Source organism: Astatotilapia calliptera, chromosome 11 (genome assembly GCF_964374335.1).
Source record: "Astatotilapia calliptera chromosome 11, fAstCal68.1, whole genome shotgun sequence".
Taxonomy (NCBI): domain Eukaryota; kingdom Metazoa; phylum Chordata; class Actinopteri; order Cichliformes; family Cichlidae; genus Astatotilapia; species Astatotilapia calliptera.
Window position 1 is genome coordinate 11,612,809 of NC_137432.1, and position 11,982 is coordinate 11,624,790.

The following is an 11,982-nucleotide window of genomic DNA, read 5'->3' on the forward strand; positions in this document are numbered from 1 at the left end:
CCTTCATGATGATTGCTGATATGGTGACTAACACTTCCTTCAGCCATTTATGTCACCAAGTGAGCTAAAAATAGAGAGCTCTGGAATGTGACCAGAAAAAAATATATGTTTTACGTCACTCTGTACCATTGCATGTTCTCTGACTTTGTTCTGACTTGTTCCCCTTGAAATCTATCTATCTATCTATCTATCTATCTATCTATCTATCTATCTGTAAAATTATGAATGAAATTCTTTTTTTCTAATCCTTCCATCCCTCCTGCCTGGTTATTTATAATCGTTACTGAATCATATACTGTCATGGATGGAACGCCTGCGCAGTAGACAGCGTGAAAATGTGAATCATCGACAGAGAGAGAGGGGTGACTGTAGAGTGATGGGACCCGGCTAAGGGAAGAGCAGCGAATGATCACTCTCCGAGCTGGTAATGACAGGTAAATGGCGATTTATCATCATCATTATTATTATTATTTGGAAATATGGGGATAGTGCTGTAGCATCGGTGCGGGTTGTTGTTTTTGTTAGTAGCACACCGAGAACTCACATTTTCTAAGAAGACTCCTTCAGTCGTGTCCTCCATGCACCGCTGCACATCTGGAAGAAGCTTCCGTGTTGACAATGTCAAAGTAATGTTTGTTTTAATCACCGTGCATTCATTTGTATCTCATTTTTTCTATGTCGAGTATTTCTGTCTTACTTTAAACTCGTTTCGGGCGTTGCTGTCTTAATGACATGGAACAACGTTTCTCCAATACGTTTCTTCGGCGTATGTCATTTCATGCTAAAGGATTAGCTACTTTTTCTCAAGTGGTTACAATATCAGCCAACTTGATTTGGACGTTTTTTGTGTTGTTTTTTTACGTGAAGTCCACATTTGCAAGGTTAAGCTTCAACGGTGCAGTGGGTCTCAATCTCATAGGGGGTTGGGAGGGCGAGTGGATGAAGTCTATTTTCAGACTGGCGTCACATATTACGTCTGTGTGTTTTCCTGCTGGGTTAAGGCTGAATGATTTTCAGCACCACGGTCAGTGGTGCTGATATGTTTGGACCGTTATATCAAGACATTCCGGTTTGATTTGTCCTAACAGCTCTGATTTTTAACCGAGATGGGTTAAAATGTTTGTGTTTGATTTACTTTTATTTTTATGTCTTGTTTTATCTGTTGTAGAAAGGAAACACACAACAGCTGATTGAAGATTAGTTAAAGATTGGATGTTGTTTAAAGTTATTCAAGCCATTCTAATTAAAAATGTTTGTTTTCTTAAAAGCTATTATAACAAGTTCCCATTAAAGTTAACAGACTGAATTAAATTTGAATTACACCTTGTTGTTGACTCAACAACTAAAAAAACAGAAAATTAAAACTAACAGTCAGTCAGCAAACTCAAGCTTTCATTGTTCATTTTTCAGGTACATGATATATGAGTACAATATAAATATTCTTCTGTACTTTGTACAATTAAGCTGTGTGTGACAAAGGTAAACGTACTAGGGAAGAGTGTGCCTCATCTGTATGCAGCATTTCAGATAAGAGGCACTGGCTGGGTAGAGTAGCAACATGAGAGCTGTTGTTTGCACAGAGAGAGAATGTGTCCTTTATCTACTTACTTATAATTACAACAATGAAGACAAAGTGAACTAACCCTTTGTTGGTATTTGTCATATGGTTAGTTTACGCCAATTAAAAACTTTTTGAACTATTTTGTGACTATGGAGTACATAAATAAAACAGACAAAAGTATAAACATCATCAGGTCCACTGATTATGTAATGGTAACTATAAAAGCTAAGTAAAAATAAGCAAACCGACAGTTTAAACTAGAGTTGTGTAACCATATTAATAGCACTGTGGGTTGGAGGTTAAAAAATACTTGACATGTCCACTCAAATTTCCTCCTGTAGGACTCTTTCATATTGCACTATCACTGTACACTTTGCATTAGTAAATTGATTTTATATGATTTACTCTACAACTCATCCACATATAATTTGGCTGTAGAACTTTCATTTAAAAATGTTGTTTAGATATTAACTGTAAAGCTTCAGATTATGACTGATAATATTGTTTACTGCCTCTATTAACATTATTTGAATGACTATTACAAAGGTGAACATCAGGTTTATAATATATGTGAAGTGTAACAGGAGTTTGAACATTAAGATCACAATCTGTTTCAATTACTGTTAACGTTTTCTTCGCTAGATGGTTAGGTTTGGGCAGCTTAATGTTGTGGTTTACACCATTAACCCTGCATATTATAAATGTCCAGTGCATGCAAATGTGAGCAAGAGGTCTTTCACAAGAGGTTTGGATCACTGATCAGCAAATAAACCATTATTACCTTAGAATGATAGTGTCTAGGAATGATTAAAACCAAACTAACAAACAAACAACCAATATGTTTTATAAAATGCAATGTGTGCTGATGTGTGTGAGGTGTTATCGTCTGACATTGACTATGATGTAATGCACAATACTATATTATTAATGATTTTTTAAATTTGATATCATAGAAACTGATGGAAAAAAAACATATTATATAAGATTACTAATTAGTTAAAAGTGAAGTTATTTAGTAATTTAGTTATTTAGTAATGTGTAATTAACTATGAATTTATATAGATGATTATTATATATTATTATATACTATTATTATTGTCATTATTATTTTATAGTATTGTTCTGTTTATTTATATCCTGCTGCTAAACTAAACTAATTTCCCCTTGTGGGACAATAAAGAAATTGAATTTAATTAAAAAAAATAATGTTTTTCTTTTAATAATAATATTGTAAATAATTTACTCGCTAGTTTGGTATAATGTGGTTCCAGCTACAAGAGGTATGTAATTTCATGTACTATTATGTCTGACATCTAACTGATGAGTTTTACAATATCAGGCCAGTGGTTTTCTTATGAGGTTAGACACTTAGTTTTTTTTTTCATTATTCCAACCACAATGCATTGTATACCAGTGTCTTACTTGAAAGAGCATGATCACATTTTAACATATATGCACTGAAAAAAAGGGACTGGCCATCTCTTGGATTTATGTAAGCATCTTGCATGCATTTAACACAATTGCCTCATGTTTTAAAGTTAAATGTAACTATATAGTGTAAAAACTACATGATATGCAGAAAGGGTGTATTAAATTGTTCATATCATGTTCAGGTGAAGTAAGTCAATAAGATAGCAACGTTAAATCTCGTGAAACCACGCGTGATTTCATCTCGCGGGCTTTGGATCGTGGTTTAAAAAAGGCATCCATCTCAGTCAAGTCGAGCAGCCAACTCTACGTTTTTGGTATGTCTTGATTTTTTGAATTAATGTTTACCATATTTCAGCCAAATGTAGTTAAACGTCTAGAGTGTCGCCATGTAACATGCTAAAAAAGAGCCGTTAGCTTATTTGCTGTTTTATCTGTTGTCAAAGAATTGGCGCTTTTTCATTTGAATTTGTCTTTGGCACAAGAGCCGTAATATCACATTAAACCTAATTACGAGGCACTCATAACATAATTTGGTTTTCTGTGTGAATAGATTTGTCAACTGACTCTTCAGTTACATTGTGTATTTACTGCACCGTGGTGTTAGTGAGATTTTGGACATTGAACAGCTTTAGCTAATATCATCAGCGGCATTATGCTAGCTTACATCCCTACCCCTCCTGCCCTCACCTGCTGTCCTTTTGTTTTTGTTTTTGTTTTTGTTGATGCACATTGAGAGACCACATCTATTCTGCATTTCACCAGGAGTCAGCTGATGGATTGTGGGTTCAAGGTGTTATGGTAAGAAAGTATATTCTATTTTCGTTTCTGTAACTTAATTATAATAGGTTTTTTATAATTATTAGGTGCATGCATACTCACCCTATTAATACAACTGAGAGATCCAAAATCTGCCATAGGTTTATCTTATACCTGTATGTATTGCCAGAAAGGTGATTACTGGACTCGCATTAATGCACACTTGAACTGAAATGAGGTTGTAACTTGTGGGTTGTTGGGTTGCAAATCAGAAACAAACATCTTTGGATTTTTTTTAATCCCATAAGATCTGGAAACACAGTTTTTATTCAACAAAACATTACTGATTAACCAAGCACAGTGCCTGCTGTTATTTCAAAATAATTTTATGTCATTTCAGATAAAATGCAGCATTCCAGTGCATCCCAACCATGCCTTTACAGTCAAGGTTTCTGACGGAGCTGAGTTTCTCTCTGACAGTCTGCTGAAAGTGTTTGCAAAGTGATCGGGGGAACAGTGCACAAAGCTAAAGGATGTAGCTGCCATTATGACAGTAAGAACTTTAAAATTCTTGAACTACAAAGTGTATATGTATTGCATTAGGTCAGTAAAAGATTTTTATGCTACATCCATTGAAACAGTCAACTATTACCTGTGAGTAATGATTCCACTAAAAGGATGCCATAATTTTCGTCATGCATTTACTGGCCCACTGAGAAAAATTTATCTTTTTTAAAAAAATATATGTTCTGGAAACTATATATCCATAAAGTTGATGTCAAACAGGAACTTTTGATATTGCTTTGTAGATGCTGGTGTTGCATGTTGACTGGTTTAAAAAGTCAAGAGTTTTTGTCTGGGATCATTTTCTTCTGTGCTACTGAAAAGTTCACAAATCTCTGTTTTCTTTGTTATAATAGTCAAGGATGACATTAATGCTCGGAGTCCCTCATCAAAGTGCTCCACATCTGTGTGAAAGACAATTGCAACATCTTGGTGCAGGAGTTCATGGTGAGTGTTTTATGAGTAGATTGTGGATTTGCAACATTTAAAAATGCATTTAGTTATCCACTTGATCCTCATTGGACTGGTTAGGACCAGTAGTCCTCTTTAATAATTTGAAGTTCACATGAGGCCTGGTAGTGAACTCGGCCGCCCCCCCTTGAGGCCCCACCCCTGTATTAGGGGTCACATCAGTGTGAAAAAACTTTAAATTTGTCATTCTAATGAACAAAGGAAAATCCCACCAATATTTACATTAGCTTTTGTTTGAAAAAATGACCAACTGACCAACAGCTAACCAAATTGTGGGGCTGAAAGTCTAAATTCTAACATCTTCTGAGTGACATAACCTGGATTTCTGATGGGCCGGTGTCTTTCTAACAAAAACTAATGTAAAGCATTTGAAATTATTATGTTTTTCACCCTCTCTTAGAAACTCTGTTAGACCATGAATGGCAGCATGGCAGGCCACTCTTTGGCTATAGCTATTTACTATGTTGCTTGCATTGGTTTAAATTACTCTAACATTAGAACTGGTAGATTCAAAAGAGATGAGTTTAAAAAGGAATCTTAAAGAAATGTTTTGTGTTTAACCAGGACTTGACTGAGGCCACTGCACAGATTGAGAAAACCACAATGAACATCTGTCTCCAGAGGATGCGCCAGGCAATGACTTTTCTGATGTTGTTCTTCAAGATCTGGATAACGTGACCTTTGCAGTAGCCATGCTGTTTGGACCTTTTTTATTCCTTCAACATGAGTTACCCATCACAACTCTGCTACACTTTTGAGGTGATTCAAAGGGTGGTAATGGAGTTGGATGCAACTCAGCTCTCAAGGAAAGCTCACAACTAAGACAAAACTGCTCCTGCAACAAAGCTCACTGTTATGCATGTGAGGTGATCAGCTCTAGGTGAGAGGACATTTAAATCTCACACTTGTTCTGCTGCATTTTTGAAGCTCAATTCCAGGAACAGATCGCAGGGTTCATTTTTATATACACTGCAACTGCCATGAGGACGAGCCGTTTTTGTTGTTGTTGTTTGTTTTTCCTTTTGCTCTGTACAGCATTTTGGCAGCATTTTTAAATTTCTCTTTGTATTTTTTCTTTCTTTTACTAGTGAAGAGATGTAGCGTGAACAGTTATACAGTCTAAATATCCCATATGGGTCGTGTGAAATGGTATTTTCAATTTCATTCAGTTGAAGTAAAGAACGTTGAATATTTCTAAGTGTGCTGTTTTGAACCAAGATGTCACAGTATGATCAGTGCTGTAATTTTTGACAGTCACTGTATCAATGTTATTTTTGCGTCTCTTGAATAAAGGTTTTGACCTGCAAGTGCTAATTTCTTTAGTTATTGGGGTAAAATGGGTAATGTTAATAGGAAGGTGTTTGCCAATTCAGTAACCTAATTTAATGTTAATGGAAACTAACATTATCTCAAATTGTTTAGTTATAATTGTTGTTTAACTGAATCTTGATGTCAGAGGCCTTAAATAGAATGTTTTGATTTGTTCTTTCCCAACATTTTTCAAAAGAAACAGTCTAATTTCTTTACTGTGATTGATTCCAGAGAACACGGAAGAACTGACATTATTTAACTGTTGATTTATGTAGATTCAGTGGAGGAGTAATGTCAGTTTAATTCTTTACCTACTGCAGTGAAATTAGACATTTTGTTTTGAAAGGTTACTAGTGGATGCCAGCAACCATCTTGGAAGAGAACAATACAATCTGTTATAAGGCCTCCATTTGAAAATTGTGTATTTGATACTAGAATATAATAGCAAAATGTAATTTGAAGATAACATGTAGTATTTAAGTGACCAAGTAGTATTGGGTAAAAGTTATTGAATCGTGTTGGGATAACGTGAGAAAATTGTGAAGGATTAAAATATTCCAAGAGCTCAAATTACTTCATCAAAACATGTTTAAGTCACATTTTATCAACACAAATCGCACAGGTTTATTGAACATGAATAAATTGTGTTAATTTAACTCAATTGTTTAAGTTGCTGCCGAAGCAAAACATCTGTGTGCAACAAATGTCCACCATTGAATTAAGTAAATCCAACAACATATTTTTTTCAGTGTGGACTCAATATTTCCTTCCCACAATTAAACCCTTTTCTTATTGTAATTCAGTCCAGCAGAAATAGTCGATTTAGTATTAGCTAACAAAAACATGAAGCATAATTGGTTTGTACAGAGCAGAACTGTGCAATGCAGTTAGCTCTCAGTCAGTAGGGGATTAATGTTCATAAAATCTATTCACATATGGTCACAGATATTATTAGTTTTTAACTAACACCTAATAGTTACATATTTCACATATTTCACTGTTGAGGCAAAGTCCAATATGCAGTTATGTTTGTTAATAGTTTTTCTTTAAACATTACAAAAAAGATTTTTCTATGTATGTCAGCACCCTCTGCATTTAGCTGAAACATCATTGGATCCAAAGAGTAATATGTCACGCTTTATTTTATAACAGCAGACAAGCAGAATGCATCATTAAACTCAATGCCCTATGGCACCCATTCCTTCAGTACATTGTTACATAACAACAGTGACTACATGCTTATGTGTACAAAAGCATAAATGTACTGCACATGTGTATGCAATTATGCGTTTAAACAGTTTGTCCAGAAACTGTGTATGCAAACAACAACAAAAAATAAAATAAACAAACTGCCTTTTTTAACTCCTACTGCAAGTATGATGTATAAAAACAGAAATAGCCTCACCCATGCGGCTTTGGCTGTGGTGAGCAGAAGGCTGTACTATTAGGCTTTAGTAATGCCACTGATATTAGGCTGCTTTCACGGTAAGTCTAAATCTTTGAATATGAAGATACATCCCATTATATTTAAACCCACACTTTCCTTTTGACTGTCATTTTTTTTTCTTGCCTTGCTGAATCGAGAAGTTTTTGAGCTAGATTTTCCCCCATTGAAATGAGGTTTCCAATATTGGGAGATATGTACATTATATAATTAAGAAGAGGTGCAAGAGTTTAGTTTCCTCCCAGATCTCTTGAATTAAATCAGGCTTAAAGGTTATTGGAGATGTGTGTTTTTTATGTGTGTTCTCAGGTAGACAGATGTGAAGGATGACTTCTTGCTCAGAGATCTGTGGGTCAGAATATAGTGAGCAAGTTCAAACCGGTGGGAACTACCAGCAGTATGGCGTCCGCTCCTACCTACACCAGGTAACAGTGTAACCAGACTCAGCACCCACACAAAGTAAGACGTCTCCTATGAAACTCACAAACGGATAAAAGCACAAAATCACCAAACCTTCATTTCTTGTAGGTTTAGGTTCAAGATGTGAATTTTAAGAATGCCTGTACTTTTCTTTGATTCCTTATCCAGTTTTATGAGGACTGCACAGCTTCTATCTGGGAACGTGATGAAGATTTTCAGATTCAGAGATTGCCTAGCAGGTGGAGCTCTTTACTCTGGAAGGTCAGATTAACCCTTAGCTTGTTCAAAACGACACCAATATAATGGAACTGAAAATAAACCAAATTAACCAAATTATTTACAACTATAACAATATATGTTTTTGACTTTCGTTGTTTTTTGACTTTTTCTTTTCACAGGTCTGTCTCGCGTTCGGTACCTTGATCTTGTTTGCGGGCCTCATTGTTGTTTTGGTAGGTTATGCCACTCCAGCCAAGATTGAAGCATTTGGTGAAGATGATCTACTCTTTGTTGACAGGTATAGAAACAGTACAACGTACGAGTGGGAAAGAATTTAGGTAACCTTTGCTATTCTGAAATAGTAAAGGTTACATAGACTTACAATTAACAGATCATGAACTTTATTTGAAGTGTTACTTCTTAGTCTTGACAATAATGTCCAAGAACAGTGTTCTAGTAGGACATGCATATGTTTAAATTTAGAAATAACTCTAAATAGTTGTATAAATATTGAACAAAAAGACTTGGTGGCAAATAAATGATTGCTTTGAACTGTTCTTGTAACAGCCATGCCGTCAGTTTCAACCGTGCACTGGATGTTTGTAAGCTGACTGGTGCAGTGCTGTTCTGTGTGGGAGGCACCTCCATGGCTGTGGGTCTCCTGCTGTCTGCCTTTGCCAAAAGCTACTCCAAAGAAGAATTGTTTCTGCAACAGAAGTTTAAGGAGAGGTTGGCAGATCTGCAAGCAACAGTTGGTAAGTTTTCATTCTCTTCTTTCCCAGTATAACACGTTCAAATTAATGTAAGCAGAATAAATGTAAAGGTTGTTGAAATGGCTCTGCGTTTGTATATGAATATGGATATCTAAATCACAGTAACTGCTTATGCCACAGGTACTCCAATAATGAGAGCACCAACTCCCGGAGAAGGAAAGGTGCCAGTCACACTTACCAAAGTTCAGAACATCCAGCCAGTGACCACAAAGTCAGAGCCCTGATCAAGGCTAAGATCAAGGCATAAAGTGAAAGTTGTAAGAGGACCGGTGTGTGTATGTCGATCCATGTGTGCAGTTTATCTTTTTAAAAGGTCAGCTTACATAACAAATAGTATTGCTTCCTCATCTTATTTTGTTTGACATTAAAATGAGATTTTAAAAACTTAGAAAGGATGAACAAAATATAGGGGATTTATTTATCAGATGTTATGAAACTTTAATATTAAGAAAACATTTTTTTTAAATTTCACTGGAAAAGACATCTGCAGAATAGTGACACAGTGCAGTAGTTTCCACAGAGCGTGTTTTCTGTTTGTTTACTGTTGAGAGAATTCTTACTTTTGTAAAAGGCAATGATGTTACTGCTGGAGGGCGATGGGCAGCAAGTGGCATATTTGAAATTTTTGTCCCCCATTCCCAGAAATGATCAAATGTACCACTTAACACTCATTACCTCTGACTAGTGACCATCAGGATGAGTGCATGTTTGGAATTATTAGCTGTTAAAAGTGTAAATGTACTATATTTACCTGAAACGTTCATCCAGGCTGACAAAGCACGACATCGTTTTATAATACCTTTTTTTTTCCCCTTTCTGATAAAGTAGTAACTCAAAGGTCTTAACCTTTCTAAAGGTTCACAGTGTCCTAACAGATTAGACATAAATGCAGATTAGAAGAGACAGTATGGGGAGATTCTGTGTCTATCTTCTGTCTTATTAGGCCAGTGACCTTGTTTCCTTCAGTAAATCTTCAGACAGAATCAATACACAAGAGCAGACAGGCTGATGAAAGTTACATTGAACCAGACAGAGCATGCAGAACAGCAATGATATGTCAGATTACTTCCAACATACAGCAAATAAGACATTCATCATGTCTTCTATCTTTATTTTTAAGTTTTTAATACCTAAACACTGGCTTACCCACCTTTTCCTTTCCATTGTTTCCTTTTCACCCTGTGACAAAAGGCTCATAGACACACACAGATCCATCAGAGCAGACGCTGTTTTGAATCAAAATGCTAATAGCTACCAGACATGAGTCAGTGCTACTCATGAAAATGAAGATGGGTGCATCGAGAGAGACAATGTGACACACAGGTTACATAACGGAGGGAAGATGAGAGCACGTTCAGCTCTCCAATGGGATCGCAGCAACATTGTATCTGACAGCACTAATGGATGAATTAAAGAGATTCAATAAATGCCTTCCTACTATCACACACAAAATTTGAAACTCAATAATTTATATCACAGTCAGCAATGTTTAACACCGGAGAGCTGTTAAATTCCAGGACCACATTTTTTACACTATAGAGAATTTGCTTATGTACTGGATGTGAAACTGAAGGAGTGATTATTAAGACGGTTCCTGTTTTATTCATTCCTTTATGCTATACAAGAATTCACACTGTAACTGTAACTTAGAAGCACAATAAGCTGGTAACGGCCATGTTTTTCTGCTTTTTAACACACTGTGTCCTCATGTGTTGTACATATATTTATTACAATTACTGTAATCCTACCCTATCACTTTAAAAGCTTGTTTTTGTTTGTTTTTCTTAACATGTATCTTTTGTTTCATCATTATAAACAAACCTGTACTGTAAAAAAAATCTGTACTTGGTTAGAACAATTCTACTGTCCAAGATACAAGCTTCAGTTTTTTTTAAACCATATCTCATCATCAAATTCTTGCAGCACAGCTTGTATATTTACTCTATAAGATGTTGATTTGCTATGCTGACTACTATTGTCAATGTAAGTTGACCTTTTCAATATTATTCTAATTACCTCCAATCTTCTTTCTACTAAGTCCTGGTGTCATTTTAACACATTTACTCTCAGATGCAACACAGAAGCATAGCTGTAACTACAAAAAAAAACCAACCTAGTAATAAGCAAGGCATTTCATTTTCAAGATACACAGCCACTGAGCTGCGGGCCTTCAGTACATGAAGAAAAGCCAAGCTGTTAAACAAGCCATTACGGACAAACCTTCTAGTGCGGCCAGGACTTTAACAGGCAGTGCTGGTTTGTAATGTTATGCTGTTTCCTGCTGCATTACAAACTCTAATCCATAATGGATATTTTTTTTCTGCTATATATCAAACTTGAAGTCTTTCCTGATGTAACAGTGGATCATCCCACTAAATAAAAAACGATGCTACCCTTATTTGCGAACAGATCGGATAAAGAACACATATAAATCAGTGTCTACATGCAGTATGTCTATTTTTCGAACAGCACAATAAAACTGACATATCGGTGGATCGGAAATGTGTGAAAACTGTATTGCAGCACACTGTGCAGTAAACTGACAGCCTGGTGGCTTAACTGTTGATAAAACTTTATACCTCCCAACAGAAGTGAGAGGTATAAAGTGGTATAAAGTGGGAGTATAAAGTGGCTTAGTTTATGTCTCCCTACAGAAATAAAAAATACTTCACTGTTGTCACAAGGGTCAAATGTTTTTGATCTTATTTTAATCTTTAATCTTCCCTGCTGTTTTCCTTTAATATCTCACAGTTGCCATCTATGTGTGCCAAACAACTGACACTTTTACTTCCTAAATTCCCTGCAGGGTTATTTAAATATACTGTACAATACTAGCTAAGCAGGACTTTGTGTTCTTTAAAATCTGGTGCCTTCCCTTTTTTTCTTAATCAAGAAAAAATTATAATTTTTGATTATTGATTCAAATCAATGTTTAAATAATTATAGATTTAAATTAATTCAAACAATATGTTAATAATGTTCATTTTTACATTGTAGAAGCCCCCCTTGTAATCAGTCTGGAGGGTGTGTTA

At 35.5% G+C, this 11,982-nt stretch overlaps 1 protein-coding gene across 1 annotated transcript; it reads left to right on the plus strand.

The window, feature by feature from the left end:
- The first annotated feature begins 280 nt into the window (after nt 1-280).
- Nucleotides 281-11,626, plus strand: nrsn1 (neurensin 1). Its single transcript, XM_026185886.2, has 6 exons — nt 281-434; nt 7,848-7,963; nt 8,127-8,219; nt 8,357-8,475; nt 8,745-8,932; nt 9,071-11,626. The coding sequence occupies exons 2-6, from the start codon at nt 7,865-7,867 to the stop codon at nt 9,172-9,174; spliced, it is 603 nt and encodes a 200-aa protein (XP_026041671.1). The 5' UTR covers nt 281-434; nt 7,848-7,864; the 3' UTR covers nt 9,175-11,626.
- The last annotated feature ends 356 nt before the right edge of the window (nt 11,627-11,982 follow it).

What these genes read in the sequence shown, in the direction of transcription:
- nrsn1 (XM_026185886.2), top strand. Translation starts at nt 7,865, where the DNA reads ATGACTTCTTGCTCAGAGATCTGTGGGTCAGAATATAGTGAGCAAGTT. An exon ending in GGAGCTCTTTACTCTGGAAG is followed by an intron (nt 8,220 to 8,356) that starts GTCAGATTAACC and finishes TTCTTTTCACAG; the next exon opens with GTCTGTCTCGCGTTCGGTAC. An exon ending in AGATCTGCAAGCAACAGTTG is followed by an intron (nt 8,933 to 9,070) that starts GTAAGTTTTCAT and finishes CTTATGCCACAG; the next exon opens with GTACTCCAATAATGAGAGCA.